Source organism: Lagopus leucura, unplaced genomic scaffold, assembly GCF_019238085.1.
Source record: "Lagopus leucura isolate 7727_CA_CO unplaced genomic scaffold, USGS_WTPT01 Super-Scaffold_100075, whole genome shotgun sequence".
Classification (NCBI taxonomy): domain Eukaryota; kingdom Metazoa; phylum Chordata; class Aves; order Galliformes; family Phasianidae; genus Lagopus; species Lagopus leucura.
The window spans coordinates 182,116-199,555 of NW_024962315.1; the positions used below are offsets into that span (position 1 = coordinate 182,116).

Sequence of the window (17,440 nt, forward strand, 5' to 3'; positions counted from 1 at the left end):
AAGGATCAGCTTCCACGCTCTGAATGTTCTCAGGGGTCTGCTATAGTTACATGCGCATTAAAGGGAATGCATTGAACTGGACGCATAGAATGACCACTTGAACACAAAAAGGTACCTGATCTCATTACCCAGGATAAATGGTATACAAAGCATAATGAACTAGTCCTGGCTGGTTTGGAGACTTGGAATAGTATGTGGTGATTTTCACCCCTAGCTCAACACTGCGAGCTCTTCAGTGAACATGTAATTTTGTTAAATGTAGACAGCCCACACCCAGAAAGTCAGCATCTGGGAATCCTTCAACCTGACTCCTGCGAACACAACCTGTACGGCCTGATCATGGGGGTGGAGGTTGCTCTCAAAGCTCTTTATGTCTTTTAATCCTACGCAGTTCACTAACGTCCTGCCCCACCAGCCACTTCAACTGCATTAAACACACCAAAGAATCACGTAGCAGAGGAGGGCTGTGCAGCAGAGTCGACTTTGTTTCTTTGCTCTGCTCAGAAGACCCCAACTGAAGATGATTTGTGCCAAGACTAAATGGGAAGAAGAGTATTTCTGCTGTGACATATACACTAGCCCAATCCTGTAGGACCTGGCACTCAGTGATAACAGTTCAGAGCCGCCTCAAGCTGCTCCAAGTTGTGCCAAGAACCCAACAGGCTCCAGGATGGAGGCAGGCCCACAGTCAAAGGCCGCAAACCTTCCCAAGCACTGAGTTCAGTTGGACACAACATCTCTATTTCTGTCCCAGCTCTTGAAAATTGCTTGCGTGCATCCCTTCTGCAGGCACTGCAATTTGCTCTACTCAAACTCGCAGCTTCCCTGCTGTTACGGTGAGAAAACAGTCCATACACCTTCTAAGGCCTCTCTGAGCAAAATGGTCTGGAGAAAGGTCAAGACATTTTTCTGACAACAAGAGCCTGGGCTCTTTAATCTTCTAAGGCTGTTGAACCAATTCTGTATGTGTGTGGCTCAGTAGATTTCTGGGTTTATGCCTCAAATTTGTAGAATATCCGAGGCAGATCAGACTCCTCCCATCTAACTTCCAGGTGGTCTGTTTGTAGAGTATGCGTAAAAAGACAGTTTGTATCACATTTGAGTATCCTTTAACATGGGCATGTGTAGAATTTACTTCAAATTAAGGACTGATTTATGCAAGCACACAATCCAAAACAGACACACTGCCTGGCACAGCTCCAATGCCATTCTGGGCTTTTCCCTGGTTAAGAAACTGCATTATCCAAAGTTTAGATGAAGTGTATTGAAAAGGGAGAGAGGAGGTGAGTTTGCAGGCAAAAGATGAGCTGCTGTTTGTTCCTTAGAATTTAAAAGACCAAGAGGAATGTAATTCTGGGAAGCCTGCTAAAAAAATAATACTAAGAGGCTAGCTGCCAATTTAGGCAATATCTGTAACAAAATAAGTATGAGCCGCTTCAGAAGAAATCATTTGAGAATCCAGCTGCTCTTTTTTTGCTCCAAAGTGCCAGGCGTAACAACAGCAGCAAGGATCTTCAATGAAATCTGCTTCTGATTACAGAATGATGACAGGTAGTGAACAAGAACTCATTAAAATTCTGTCTTCTGAACGCAGTGAAAAACCAGTGGTATCACACGAAGGCCAGGCATTCTGGAATCTCCTCAGCACTTGGTGAAGGAACACTGCAAGGCAGCATACAGTGCCAGAAGACCCTCAAGGCTCCGATGACTCTAACCAGAATAGCACAGTGGGAACAGTGTACAGGTAGATATGTCATGGCTGGCTCAAGAGGCTCACGTGGCTCTTGTCTGATCTCTGTACCAAGGCGCTTGAAGAGGCTGTATGCAGAAGGACCTGATGACATCCTCCATGGCCACATCTCAGAGCAATGGTTGGCTCCCATGCTACAGAGTTGAGAAATGCAGGTCAAAGCCTGCATCTTTTCCTCCTTCTCTTTCTTCCTTTCTGAATCCAAACCACTGCATCTTTCACACACAGCAGCTGACCTCTTGCCTTGGTGCAACAAGGAAGCTGTGAAATATTTCAGCACTTTGCTACTTTGCTAGTTCACAGGCAGGCAACACTGAAGTCATCTTATCCATCATCAGCCTTCACAAGAATACTCCAAGTTATTAGGAAAGTCATTTTAAGAGAAATGCAATGTTCATATGTTCAAAAGTTCAAACACTTTTGCATTTCTCTATAATTATACATTTCTGGAGTCCCAGAAACTCTAAATTGTATCACTTCAAAATCCAGGATTTTCATCTTCAGTCTATGATTTGATGACAGAAACACTAAAGAAGAATGAACATCCAGACATTTCCTCAAGAAGTAGGATCAGAAATGACTGCTCTGCACGGAAAGCACTTGGGTCCCCTGGGCAGAACTGTCTTCGCTGGCAGATGAATAGTGACAGTGCAGATCTTCAAGCACCTTCTTTCAGTTAGCATTTGCTGCCCTTCCACATTCACTAATTCAGTTCCCATTTGGTTTTAGCAACTGGTATCTCAGGACCCATCAGAAACAAATCTTTTTACCATTTGCAAGTAGGAAATTATGGCTTCCAAATTACATGAGATAATTACGTCTGTTTTGCACGGCACATAAAACCTTGATGGAATTTGTCACTGAGCTCATCAGCTGTCATAGCAGCCCCTTTTTGAAGGTAGACTGCTTCTTCACAGGGTAGGAATTACCTTGGTTAAATCAGTCTTTCTGCTGAAGATACTTCATAATTACCATGTCTATCCTTCATGAGGGATAACAGAGCCTAAAGATTATATCTGCACATGGCAGGGCCTCAGGTAACTCTTGCTATAATTAGTAATTTATCTGATCTGAAAGTCTTATCTGGATTCAAGTTTTTTCAAGAAGAAATAGCCCTGAGATCTATGTTTCTGGCACCAGCACTTTGCTCAGAGAGAGATGTTGGACCATACACTCCTCTCAAAAGGCTGAGCCCTCCCAAGCATGGGAACACTGGAATTATTGGGACCTCATGGGGCTGCACTATACCAGAATAGTGTCTGCGTCTTCCCTCATGTTTCAGTGGGGGATGCTGTCAGAATGAACTTACAGTGCCACAGAGACATCAAAGGCAGTGACAACTACCCTAAAACACAGGTCTTTGGTGTAGAAGGGCTGCTCTCATCTCACACGCATGGAAAGTGTTGAGGACCACAGCAACTGGTCTCTGTCCTACGCAGCTCCTTTGTGTCAGAAGAGCTAAGCCTGGGAGAACTGGGAGAAACTGCTGATACAATGTCTTTCCCACTATACCTGATCCTTCACTGGAAAGTGAGAACACAGGAGCTCAGCAGAATGCGTTATGGCTTTTCCTACTCCTGCCAAAACAGTGGAGTACCAAGAGTGGAGGGGAGTTGTGCTAAGTGTAGTCCAGCTCACAGCCCTTACAGGAGAGATGATGGCTCTGTTCAGATTCATCAAGGCCTGAGGAGGCAAGTTGTCTAGCAAGGATCACACCGTGTAGTGGCAGTGGGACTAGGCTGAGATCCACAGATGTAAATATCTTCGGCAGAACCTCTCCACTCCGAGGTGTCTGGAAGAAAACCATCAGCTCTGGGCTTCCCCAAGCTGGGCATAGTGGGGCCTGTTGTGCTTTGATGCTGACTACAAAACTCCTGAGCTCAGCAGCCAGGCTGGGCACTGCCTCACCTCACTCAGTGGCTGGGCAGAAGCCATCAAGTCCCACTCCCAGGGCACCAGATCAGGCTTACTCCGTGGGAGCCCAGGGGCAGACAGAGGTGTGCACTGGCTTGGGTACATTCATCTCCAGCACTGAATCAGACTGTGCTCTCATCCACATCAGGTTTGGAGGGTGAACCAAGATGCTGTTGGGCTTTTTAAATGGGATAAGTTTGAACCAGAGGTGAAAAACTCTCACATCCTGTTCCACATTCCTCAGACTATGCAGCCCCACTTTAATCCCACCAAGAAATTTCATTTTAAGTATACACAATGCTTCTCCTTGCTATTTTTCTGTTCTTTCAGATTTTAGCATTTGAAGGGTAACAATACACAACCCCACAGCCCATTACACAGGTAGGCACACAGTAGTGAAGAGCTGTGTGCTAAACCCATTTCTGGGCCCATGAGAAGCAGACTGGGGGGGGATAAAAGGCAAGTCTCTGCCAGGCACCCCTCAGGTGGCTGTGTCCTTCTGCTCAGAGGACAGGAGGTGTCAGCTGGGGGCAAGGAGCACTGACACAGCTCAGGGAGACCACAGGGACCTGACCTTCCCTGAAGCTGCAGAGGAAAAGGGAAGAAAGGGAACAGCCAGGACAGGTGTATTCATCTAAGAAAAGGAGACGTCAGGAACAGCAGTGGCACTCACACAAAAAAGAAAACAGGAACCTTCTTCCCCTTCCCTCACCTTCTAGATTCCCATTCTGAACCTGCACAGCTTGAACTGCAATTGCCAGAATTTCAGAGCTACCTCTCCTGCAGTTGCACAGAAGTCTCCTCTCCCACAGCCAAGTAATTTGCATGTTGACACAAGAACTACACTCACTTACTTGCAAGACAGCTGATTAATCCCTTCGATGTAGTAGCATACTCCTCCATTGACACAATAGGATTTGGCTGTTTCGTTGCATTTTCTAGCATGCCCAGACCAGGAGGAGAGAGTTGTGGTTACTGCAGGAAAAAAAAAAAACACAAACACACAAACACAAAAAGGATATAATGTTATTTCCTTTGTCGGACAATTCTGTTTTCTTAGATGATTTTTAATTAGCTCACTTGCCAAAGTAAAAACCCTGGAGCTACAGACCTCAGCCCATGCCTTTAGACCTACGTTCACCTTTCCAGGTGCTGGGGCTGCAACTTGACCTCACTCTTCCCAGAAGAGGTGGCGAAGTGAGTGGGCAGCTGAGGACTTGCCCTCCTCCAAGTTACTAGCGTGTCAGGACAAGATCATCCTTTTGGTAAGCTTTGTGGAGAAGTGCCCTTTCCCAGCTCTCCTTCATCCTTCTTTTTCATGTGCATGCAATCCAGCACTAGGAAGCCCAACGCATTCTCAGAATCACAGGGCCAGGTGGCATGCTGCTGAGGCCTGATTTGCATCACAATGCTGGACCAAGATCCAGAGATTCTGCAGAGGACACTTCAATGATAGGAGGATGCTTCGATTGCTCCACATCTCCCAGAGGAAATGATTTCTCAGCTCATGAAGCAAATGTCCTCACTGTGCCCACAACAGGTCCAGTGCAAATAGAAACAACTCTTCCGCCCCTATTTCTGAGCATGTCTCTGTAGTGCCTCTGGTTCTGCTTCTAGAGACCAAACACGATAAGGCAGCCAGTCCCAGTCTGTGCTAAGAAGGGGGAAGTAAGCATGACTCAAGTTTCCCTGGGTACAGATGCTTTTCCAAAAGCATCCATGGCCTTCCTGCTGTGTAAGGCACAAATAAAACGGAAGTTGAGGATAGATGATTCCACCAACACCACAAAGAATTCCCCGCAAACACCCCTGAAATATGAAGACTCCCAAACTTCTGTAGGGAAATTCACTTCTTCCTTCCAATTAATCTTAGTGGGATCTCTTCCAATTCAGTTTAATGGGAACTAGAAACCAAAACCATCATAATGGCTTTGTAATGAGCCTGTATGATTTTTATAGCAGCACATTATTTCCATGACCTGTGGGGAACTGCTTGTTGAGGACGGGGGAGCTCTAAAGGATAGCACCTACAGACTGCAAGGCCACTCCTTCAGCTGAGTACTTAACACCATGCTGCATTGATGTTTTAGCACCAGAGTGAACTACAGTCCTGACCAGCAAGAGATTCATCTGATTGGCATTATAACAGGATTTTCATCCAATTATAAACTATTTTCTTCTTTTAAACAGAATTAGAAAAGAGACTGACATGAATGAGGCTCGGGAAGTGCAAGTTGTGCATGTCCCAACAAGAGCTGTGTCTGTCCGAAAAAGAGGCGGTTGGTCAGTTCTCCTAAGAGCACCTTGTTAAAGTCATTATTTCTTAAATCCCGTTTTCTGCAAGTCCCGTGTCTTTTCTTTCAGCAAAGCACAAGGTATTTTAAAACTGAGTCACAAAATCATATTCTCACAATCTAGATGTTCCAAATGCTACGAAAAAGAGGTAGACAGCTCAGGTTTTGATTGAGAAGAGTGTCATGAAATGCAAGCTGCTGTCAGAACAAAAGCTGAGCTCTACTGGTCAAACAATAGCCCCGACACGAGTCTGACAAATAGGCAACGCTTAAGGAAGGGCAGATCAGCATGCAATGACAGTTTTCTTCTGGCCATCTAGGATGGGCAGCTAAGGCCATCAGGTCAGCCGCAGTGCCTGTGATGGATTTCTCTTCTATGAATGTGTCTAGCTGCTGCTTGAACAGATCTAATCTTGTAGCATCCACATTATTTGTGACAAGAACTCCAGTGTTATGTACACAGTGTGAAAAGGCACACCTCAATTTACTTCTTTGAAACCTGACCCTTTCTAGCTCTTGCACCAGAAGAAAAGAGTGTTCGTTTCCACACATTTCCTCTGTGCTACCTGTGGCTTTGCTGGCACAGGCAGCATCTTCTTTGCCAGCTAGAGCACAATGATTTAGTAGCCTCCTACACACAGGTTACTTTGTTGTAATCCTTTTTGTGCCATCTTTATTTCTACTTTTCCTGTTGGAGATGACAAGACCAGAACTGCAGGTAAAGTGTGGCCCAGGGATGCACACAGGGCTCATAATTCCCAATGTCCATTTTGAGATTAGACCTACTGAATGCAGACCCTTATTGATAATAACCCTGACATCTCAGTCCTCCATGGGAACAGTGAGTGCAGAGCCTCCAAAGGGGCTTGACTGCTCTGGGATATTGCTGAGGCCAGGACCTCATGCCCATGGGGCCAGAAGCTAAGAACAGTTAGTGAGGAACCTGCCAATCCAGGGAGCAGGAGCAGCGAGAAACAAAATGTCTTGCTCAGAAAATGTAATCACATCTGGTTTGCAGTGCAGCCCCCCTGGGCTTGAAGCATGAAGCATGGAGACAAAGGGGATTTCAGTGGGTTTCCACCACACTAGCAGGATAATTCACAGACTCACAAGCATTCCATCACTGTTCTTTGTGTGTAACTGTATTTCCTCCTCAGCCTGAGCCACTGGAAATACCTTTGCAAATACCTGCTCCTGAGTCATCTGCAACTCAGTAACTGATGTCAGCAAAGTGAGTTCCATGTGCAGTTTATCTGCAGTCATGCATTCACCTCTGCTCCAAACATCTCTCAGGTGTGCCTCGTGACCCAGGGAGACTTTCTGCAACTACAACACCTTCATTGCTGTGTCAGATCAGGCAGATTTTACTCCCCACTGACTGGTGTGGTAGAATGAGGTCTTCATTCAGCTTCCAGCATAATCCCATCTACTCCAAAGGATGTGGAAGTTATAAGGTTATTGAAATAAGTGGAGATCCGAGTAGATCAGGGAGCGGTTTGCAGCAAGAAATGGCATGTTAGCTGCAACCTGGGTGAAAAGGGACTGGGTGAAGGTAGTGGGAGAAAAGGAAAGGATCTGCGCAGTGACATCAGTCATGTATCAGCTGCCTCCTCCAAGCACTTCAACAAATGAAGAGCAAGAAATATGGAGTGTGCATGAAAAATGCTGCAGAAAAGAAGTGGTACAATGAGACCAGTGGGAATAAGTATGGCAAGCCCTGAGGCAGGGTCCTCTGTGAGCACACAGGCCAACTGGTCACAAAGCTCTGGCAAGGTGGAGCAAAGCCTGGAGCAGCTCACCCAGCAAGTCTCCAGCCAGGCTCAGTTCTGGGGCTGAAAGCAAAGGAGAGGGATAAGGAGGCGAGGATGGGCAAAGAGGGCTGCCTCTGACTGATAGGATTGTGAATGATTCTCCTCTCCTCTCCTCTCCTCTCCTCTCCTCTCCAAGCAGAAAGGACATTAATAGTTATACAAGAATCTTATGCAACTCATATCATGCATGCTGTGTAGGCTTTGCAGTCAGCTCATCAGGGTGTTCTGAGGAATCAAGTGAAATATTCTGCCTTCAGTCTCCAAAGGGTTAATTAATGCAGCCTGGACTATAAATTATAGTTAATTTTTCACAAACTCCAGCTACTGTCGAGGAAAGCAGGGAAACAGAGATAGTTTCACTACTCTTTTTTTTAAATAATGTTGACTAGTGAGTTCATGGAGTACAGACACTTTACTCTCTCAATATTTAGACATTCAGTTAGACAGATGAACTCAGCTGGTCAGACAGTGTATACAAATTGCCTGCTCTGTATATGCCTCATGTACTTACTGATAAAACACAGAATTGCTGAGGTTCCTCTCTACCTAGTTCATCCAACTCCTTGTCAGGGAAACATGGCTGAGAAGGTGTCTGGCAACCTATTCCTCAGCTGTAGCAGTGTAATCCTAGAGTGAGCCACACTAAATCCATGATTTATGCTGATGAATACACGGAGGGACTGTTGATCCTAACCATTCTCTCGGTGGCAGATTTTTGTACAGTTGGTACAGCGCTCTCTTCTCTCACTAGAAGTGAATGGACTCTGGATGCTCATTGCTGCTATCTGTACGTAAAATCAGAAGGGCTTGCACAGACCGGGACTTGCCTGGCAATGGATCAGTGACTCTAGAGCTCATAAAAATTCTGCTCCTTTGTGTTCCTGTGCATTTATTCATTTGGAAATGTTCCAGCATCTACTCCTGCATTTTTTTGAAATAGATCCTGCTCAAATTGCCTTCCCATCTCCTGTGGGGATCACGAGCATCAAAAGCCAGACCAGAAGTTCACCCAAAAATACAAATGCCAGACTTCAGTACAATCACCTGAGAGCAACAGATACGGCTGATCAAAACCACACAGGCACATGTTCTGTATGGACTGTCCACACGTGTCACTGCGTAACAAGTTTAAAGACTTAGAAGCACCAAGGGACTGCCTGTTTCTGAGGGATGAAGTCCTGCATAATCAAAACCCCACCAGCTGCTTCTCCCAGCTGACCTCTCCAGTTTTATGAAGTAGCTCTTCCTAAGCTTTTCTGTATGTTTTTCTCTATGTTTTAGCACCACGTGATTTTATTTTTCCAAATCTCCATCATCAATTATAATGGCAGCAACATGATACTTTAGTGAGGAGATCTGCTCAACAACTGAAAAAGCGGGGCTAGTGCCAGCACAAATGCTTTGCAGGCTGGGCAGCTTAAGCCCAAGAAGAGAAGCAGTGTGACAGGATGGAGTCAGACCACCAGGCAGATCCCCTGGTACACAGCCTCCTTCTCCAAAGGCTGGCCATACTGCCTTACTTCTTCAAGGGGATGTCAGCTTCCAACCCACGCTTTACTTTTCACAGATGGACTTCCCTTCTGTGCCCTTAGAATCGTAATGGCCTGTCTCAACGTCACACCTTCAGCAGCGGGCAGAACGGTTACTTCAGAAATACGCTGTGCAAAATAAGCAATGAATGTGATCTAACACAACACAGACATAGCACAGCTCTGAAGATCGACAGTGAGATCTCCGGCACATCCTCCTCACAGTACCGTGCCTGCATACGTGCAGGCTTCATTCAATGACCAACCACACCTCCGGCTCTGGACTCTAAATTTAGGCTTTTAAGCAAAGGCCGCACCAGGTCTTATTTTAGTCTAATCTGACATCTGGTCTGTCCGCATGATTCTTGGCAGAGCAGCTTTTATCTGCTCCAGCCGTGCCCCGAGCAGGCTGGACACCCTTCCGCCCCAAACTGACAGCACCATGCTTGTGTTTGGCTCAATACTCTAGAAGAGTACAGTGCCTTTAGACCGGACTGACGTGGGGTGAATAGCTATTGACCTCACAATCGTCATGCAGATCTGCCATGGCTATCCAGTAAAGACCTGCCAGACAGGCCTTGAAGGAGCATGAGGAAAATTGACTGAATTTTATTTACTCAGCACATCTTACTGTGGTAGATGCTCAAGTTTTGCTTCAATCAGATCAGTGACTGATCAATCAATCAATGCTTCAATCAGTGACTTGCAAACCACACCTGAGAAAAGACACCACTGAGCCACTGTAATTGTGGCAGCCCACCAGGTTTATCTCACTTGGGAGAGAGAAGTACTGAAAGAATTCCCCAACCATTGGAGAAGGCAGCAAATAGGAGAGACTGAATGAGTCCAAATTAAGTCCAGTGACATCAGCAAGATGCACAGAGAAGTGGACTTAATTGGAGAAAGAATGGCTGTTTCACCTACCCTTCCAGATGATCTTTAAAGGAACTTAAGGGAGTGGTTGAATTACAAACCCTGCAATTCAATCCGCAGAGCCCAGCTTTCACCCAAGTACATCACATGTCCATCAGCACAACTCAGCACTGCCTCTCTTGCTCTGTCTCCATCTTCCTGTCACCTGCTCCCAAACCTCACTGTGCTGCAGAGCATCAGTGAAGTGAAATTAGATGGCCAAGCAAACACTGCCTATCCCACGCAGGCTAGCAAAGGGAAAGCATTCAGCCAGATGATCCGGATAGTGGCCCAGATGCTGCAATGTTGTCTTAGAGCACCTGTCCATCACTGTCTGCTGATATCCAAACTGCACTTCCTGCACCCAGCCTATACGCCTTTAATGCTTAAGAGTTCACCTGTTTGTCCAAGTCAAGGAAAGGGATTAGAGGAGAGCCCAGTAGCAGAAAATGAGCAAAAGAAGTTACCTGCCCTTTTCAGAGACTTCAAAATTACCACCTTCTGGAAATGAAACGTGGGTAAAGTTTTAGTATCTTTATCCTGCATAGACTTTACATCTCAGAATGCTTTACAGATTGCTCTTTATTCCATTTTGTATCTGTTAGAATGTTTCTGAACTTTGATAATGATTCCTATTCTGTTTACCACGCAGGTCTGTAGCCACAGACTCCAGAACCTTGTCTGGCTGCTTCATGCTGCACAGTGACAGGATCACATTACCATTTTGAATACTCTGCATGTTGGAATGACTATAAAGGATGTTTCTCTCTTCATCATGACACACGATCAAGTTACCCCATCCCTAAAAGTTCCTGCTTGTGAGCTGAGCCATTGCAGCCACCCAATGCACAACCTTAGCCTGTGACAAACACAAGACAACGTGTCTTATTTAACACTTTTTCATGATGGACAAGGCTACTTTTTTAAGCAAGCATCTCTGTGGATGCTCTAGCAACACACAGACATAAGTATATATTCAGAAAAGGGGAAAGACAGCTGTATCGTGGCAAAATACATAACATCACAGAAGCAATCTCTCAGACAACAGAGATTTCCCTTTGGAATCTGGCCTTCAGAGTCTAGCTTGACTATGTGAACTAAAGCTGCTTAAGATTGACACTACGCCTCTGTGACCAGGCCAACTCACATCATACCCCATGGCAGAGCTTGTTACACCTGCTAAATGGCTCTCACCTGAAGGTGTTACACCACTGAAGGAGTGGTGCCGCATGCATATACCCCACAGTGGGTATAGTACTTCCCCCAACTATACTGTTGCCCCCACATGAGCTCTACTGGGATGCAAGGCAGATTTGAATCCAGATCACTTGAGTTTGCTGGCTTTAGTCCCAAATCCACACTAATATCAGGATTGTCTTTACAGCGGAAAACAGAAAACATCATGAGATGCCTGGGTTTCTCTTTACCATCATGAGATCTATGAGACCCATGCCAACCAGTGCCCTGCCAAAGGGAGTCAGGGGCCCTGCTGCAGGCTGCATGCAGCAAAGGGAACAGCAGCTGGGGAAGAGATCCCACGTACGCCATCATAACGACATTTCTAAGAACTGATGGTACAGGTTTGCTCCCATGCACTTAGTAGCTTCATGTCAAGTGCCAGCTAGCCAGGGGAAGATGTTGAGATGGAAAGCAGTAGGACAAACAACAGACTTCCAGAGAAGAACATTAGCCAAGAACAGAACAGCTTGGAGATGTGGGTTGTGTTTCAAGTCCTGTCAAGGCATCTGAGCTTGCCTTGTGCCAAGTGTGCAGCAGCAACCAGAGGTCTGCAGACATTGTTGAAGAGGAGGGAAGCAGGATTTGCTGGCAGTTACACTTACAAGGTGGTATCTAACAGTATTTAACAGGCTAAACAATACTCCAAAGGGGAAATATGGGCAGAAAGGCAGCAATGTGCCCAAGCTGCCTGCACATGGCACGCTCCCCTCCCAAGGAACTACAGCTATCACCAAACTCCAGTTCACATAGTGCTGTCCTAAGATAGTGTTTAAAATCCAGTGGATTTCATTCAACATTTAAGTGAAAAAATGAGGTGAGAAAACCTGGGACTACAGACAAGCTTTTGAATATAGACATGTACAGTAAATGCATGAAGTGTATAAGAATGAGATACTTATCATCCTTCCAGATAGTCAGAACTCACAACATCTTCATTACTTCCCCATATGTTAGACACATGCAGCTCTGTGATAGACCAGCAGTGATCATGCATGAAAATCAGTGATAATGTGTTATTAGCTTAAAAGTTGAGAGAGAGCATAAGAAAGAATGTAAAGGAAATAGTTGATTACAACTTTATGTCTGAAGACTTTACCATCTCTTCGTATCAGTAAGAAAAATGCAGACAGCCAAGCAGGCATTACCATACTGAGAGAGCAAAGGAAAAAAGTTCTTCCAAAGGAGAAAGTTCCGTGCAGGTCACAGGGCATTTTTGCACGTCTCCATTCTATTGCTGAAATTTTGCTTTCACTGTAATGAGCACATATATAATGTGATGAAAATGCACTGTATGGACCTACGCTGATGAGCACAAAGGAAAAATCCTGGGGAAAGATGGTACAGTCATTGCATCAGTACTGCCACATCCCAGCGTGATGTGACCAGTGTAGTGGAAGGCCAAGAACAATGAAAGAGCAAATCATAGAATTACAGAATTGTAGAATCATAGAATTATAGAATCACAGAAAGGTCTGAGTTGGAAGAGGCCTTTCAGATCACCTAGTTCCAACCTCCTGCCATAGGCAGGGCCACCTCCCTCTAACCCAGGCTGCTCACAGCCCCATCCAGCCTGGCCTTGGATGTTTCCAGTGTGGGGGCAAAGCCTCTCTGGTAACTTCTTCCAGTGTCCCACAGGAAAGAATTTCTTCCTAATATCTGGTCTAAATCTAACCTCTTCCATTTTAAAGCCATTTCCCCTCATCCTGTCTCTACCTGCCCTTATGAAAGTCCCTCCCATTTCCTATAGGCCCCTTCAGGTACTGGAAGGCTGCTATAAGGTCCCCCCAGAGCCTTCTCTTCTCCAGATTAAAGAGTCCCAGCTCTCGCTGCCTGTCCTTGTAGGGGAGGAACTCCAGCCCCCTGATTGCTTTGTGGCCCTCCCCTGGATCTGCTCCAACAGCTCCACATCCTTCTTCTGCTGAGGACCAGAACTGGAAGCAGTGCTCCAGGTGGGGTCTCACAAGAGCAGAGTTGAGGGGCAGAATCACCTCCCTCAATCTGCTGGTCAAATGCTAAGCATAGTCTTCTAAGCAGAAAAGCTTTCAGAATCAGGTTTCCTTTAAAATCATAAAAACGGAGCTTTCCAAATAGAAGAAGTTCCCATAAAATCTGGAAAGCGGAACTGTCACCACAGAGGTGCAGCCAGCTGCACTGTCCGCTCAGCAGCTGGGAAGGCGATGCAGCACAGACGCGGCAATGCCCGCTCGGCGCTCGGCTCGCCTTTGCACAGGCGCCCGGCGGGCTGTCCAGCGTGCTGATGCTCCCTGCGAGCTGCGGTGCCCCGAGCAGCGAGGGGCTCACAAGCACTGCGTCCCATGAGGAGACAAGCCAACAGCCTGGCTCCCAGCTACACTTGCATACACTGCTCCACGCTTTCATTTTCATTTGTGCCTATTTTCTACTGCACTCACGACAACTAAATCCGAGGGAGCGTTGAGAAGTAGTTCCACCAAATCAAATCACATCAAATCAAACATTTTGGGAAATCTTCTCTTGTTTTCTGGAAACTCAAGAAATAATGTGCAGCAGTGAGCAGCTGTATTTTCTGGCTCTTCCTTTTGACATATTCTTATGCCCTTATGTCTCTTTTCTAATATTTCCTGGAGCCTGCTTTGTTTGTTTTTTTTTTCACCTAGATCCAAAAAGTTTAAATAAAATAAATCTGTAAACCAAAGATTGCAACAAGCACATCTTAGAAGTATCAATAAATCCATGCACTGGAAGAGCTGCAGAGACTTAAAATCCACCCCCAATTTTAAGTAGTGTGTTCTTCAAACTACCGTTGCAGTAGCTATTAACCTCTCCCTCTCCAAGATGGACACAGCAATATAAATCATATTTTGAAAGATTTAGTGGAAGATCAGGGCTTTGGGAGAAATGAAAGAGGAGTAGCAATTAAGGAAGATTCCAGGAGGCAATCAAGCATTTATGCAATTTGTCTCATAAAAACAAAACAAATAAGGGGAAAGAAGCTGTATGGGAGTGGGGGGGGAAAGGTACTTACACTCTTCTTCCATAACAACTATTTTAGTTTCTGAGGCTGGTAAAACTTGTGGTGCTTTCGTTGTTCCTGGGGAAATTAAGGTAAGAAAGTAGTGAACAAAATATCTAATTCGAACAGAGAAGATTGGGCTTAGCTATGCAGGGAGGAGAACGAGGGCAGGTGCTGCTGGCGGAACGGGCTGGGGAGGCTGCTGACACGTTAGTACTGGTGAGGGGATGCTCAGATGGATCACTGGGGGAGAGGCAGACAAACACTTGTCCCTGCAGGGGGATGGCACAGCGCAAGTCGGTCCCCTTGTGATAAGGGGACTTACACCACGATAAAAAGACAGAAAGGGCTCAGGGTTCACTGGGTGTACGATGAGTGAAACCACCACAGGTTTTCATTGCCCTAACAGCTGTGAGAGTGCAAAGAGCACAGCAGAACAGTGAGAAAAATGTGGAGCTGAAGAAAAGTCGAGATGGGCTCATGATGGCAAGCCTCCACCCTGTACTGGCAGCTCTGTGACAAAAAGGAATGCTCTTACAAGGAATGGAGGAGCTGGAAAGAGATGAAGGCCAAGGCCAAAGGCAGCGTGGGAGCCCAGCACATGTAGTGATTACCTCTTTACAGTGCAAGAGGCTGGGAAAGTCCACTGTCCACAGCCACTAAGGCAGCTGTCAGCAAAAGCCCCTTCTGGATCAAAGCCCCTCCTGACAGCCAGAGTCAGGGAGAAGAAAGCACCAGGAGGCAATGCTGTGTGAAGGCAAGATGGTGAGGCCACTAAGAAAAGGGAAATAGAAGGGAAGCAAAAAGGTTTGTAGGGAAAGTTAAAGTTTTCCCAGAGTTCTTAGCAAAGGAGGTGGTGGGGCATTAGTCAAGGAGCTGCCTAGTAATTTTCTGAGGAAAAAGAGCCTGAAACTGTCACATCTCAGCTATGCTCTCATTCGCACTTGTGATGCCAATATTACTCTACCAATAGAGAGGAAATGGGACATTCTTCTAAGAAAGCGTCTAATTTACCTCAGAGTAATAAAAATCTGAAAAGAGCACCAAAGCACAGCAGATTTTGATGAAACCCAGAAGCATTTCCTCAGAAACCGACAGCCTTCCAAAGCTTTTCAAAGGGAAAGCTTCTATTTTCAAGCTGGGTATTTTGTGGAAATTCCAGAATTGCAGAGGAGGAATAAGCTGCTGGGTTTGGCCAATGGGCATTTTCTAAGAGATAAAGGGCCATGGCACTGCAGCCACTCTCTTTCTAAGGAAAATCTCTTTTCAGTGTGGCATTTTCAGTGATTTGAGTCAGATATATGGGACTAAAGTGGTTCTTTCTGCAAGTGATAAAGGCTGAAAAGTTGTAGTGGAATAGAATACAGCAATGAGTACTTTGCAACAGCAACTCTGCCTCATCAGGCTGAGAAATGCTTGTCAGCAGAGACATCCCCATCCACAGACACAAGGGCCTTGTGTGTGAGCATCTCTGCCAGCCAGGACCCGGGGGGCTCAGGAGCCTCCACCCTCCAAAGGACCCTGTCTCCAGGGATGGGGCAGCAGTGATAAAGTTGAATAGAGAAGCTGAACAACTAGAAGCAGCAATAGCTGGAGTGAGCTTCAGGAAAAGAGGGAGGCTTCGAGGAGAGGGAGATTATGCACCTCTGATTAATTGCTGTCAACTTGTAGGGTTGTACAGAGCAGAGTTGAGATGTAGTCAGAAAAAGCTCAAAGAGTAATGCAGGCAGGGACAGAAGAGCATATGTGGGTTCAGAGACAAGCAGATATCTTGGGAAGCTTTCTATTGAAAGGTATCACAGAAGAAAGGAGTGTGCAGAAGTGAGGTGAGGAAAGCTTCCCAGGCCCCAGGAAGGCCCAGCAGTATGGACATTGTGGAAGGAAAGAGGAGGATTCCATATGCGAGTGCACAGGCACAGATGAATGGTGCTCTGCCCTGAGGAGCTCCAGGGACAAGCAACAGAAGGGCACAAGCAAGCAGCAGAGAGGCAAAAGCCTACAGTGATCAACAACATCCTATTTACCTTTGCAAAGGACCACAACTAACTTTTAATTGCAAACACCTGCTCTCCTGCCAGCAGCAGCGAGCTGTGCATGCAGCTCAGCTCAAAAGCCAAAGGTAGATTTTCAAGGCTGCTTAGAGAACAGATTCATCAAGACCCCACCACAAGCAGGGCACACCAAGCTATCTTCTATTTACTGGATCTGCAGCCCCTTGCAGCCTGCATCTCCCACCAGGTAAAAGTGATTTTTGTGTCTCTGATTGCTTTTGTACTCTCAAACCATTACTGGGCAACTCAAGTGTGTCCTTGCACTCCCTGCAGCACGAGTGAGAGTCACCTGCTCCTGCCCTGGCCAGACAGGAAGAGTTACATCTGGGAGCTGCTGCAGCCTGATGCGCATTGCCCAAGAGCTGTGAGCAGCATGCACGATGATGCAGTGGGCACTGCTCCATCAGTCTTCCTCTTCTGCAAGGGCTGGAGAAGTGGAGGAGGTGTGCAGGGCTGTGGCAGCAGGCACTGTCTGTGCTGCACACAGAGGGTGGTACACACGGCTCCCAGCCCAACAGAGCTGTTCATACCACGATGGGACAGCCAGAGCATGAGTCAGAGAAAAGAAGAGGCACTGCCTCTGTTGGCTTGCTCTGGACACTTTCCCTGTCATGATCGGAAAGAAGCAAGGCTAACTTTCCAGATCTGAGCATGGGCTGCCTTCCCCAGGCATTACGAGCACTGGCTTTGTGCAGGAGCAAAACTGAGGGGGAGTATGCAGTATTCCAGCCTCACAAAACATTTGGGACTGCAGACCTTGCTGAGGCAAAGGTTAATACCGAAAACAATGCCAGAAAGCAGTGGGAAAAAAGGCACCTTCCATCACATGTGACCAGTATTATTGAGAGCACAGCAGCAGTGAAACTGGACTGTGCCAAAGGGCCACATGGCAGAGCCAGGCCTCCCGCAGCGGCCATTGACGGCAGGAAGAAGAGCTGAGGCAACAGA

At 46.3% G+C, this 17,440-nt stretch overlaps 1 protein-coding gene across 1 annotated transcript in view; it reads right to left on the reverse strand.

The window, feature by feature from the left end:
* NRG2 (neuregulin 2) overlaps nucleotides 1–17,440 on the reverse strand; it is a 151,325-nt gene that overhangs the window by 28,648 nt on the left and 105,237 nt on the right. The window contains exon 4 of the mRNA XM_042887207.1: nucleotides 4,519–4,639. Coding sequence (XP_042743141.1) covers nucleotides 4,519–4,639 — 121 coding nt within the window. The remainder of the gene's footprint in view (nucleotides 1–4,518; nucleotides 4,640–17,440) is intronic.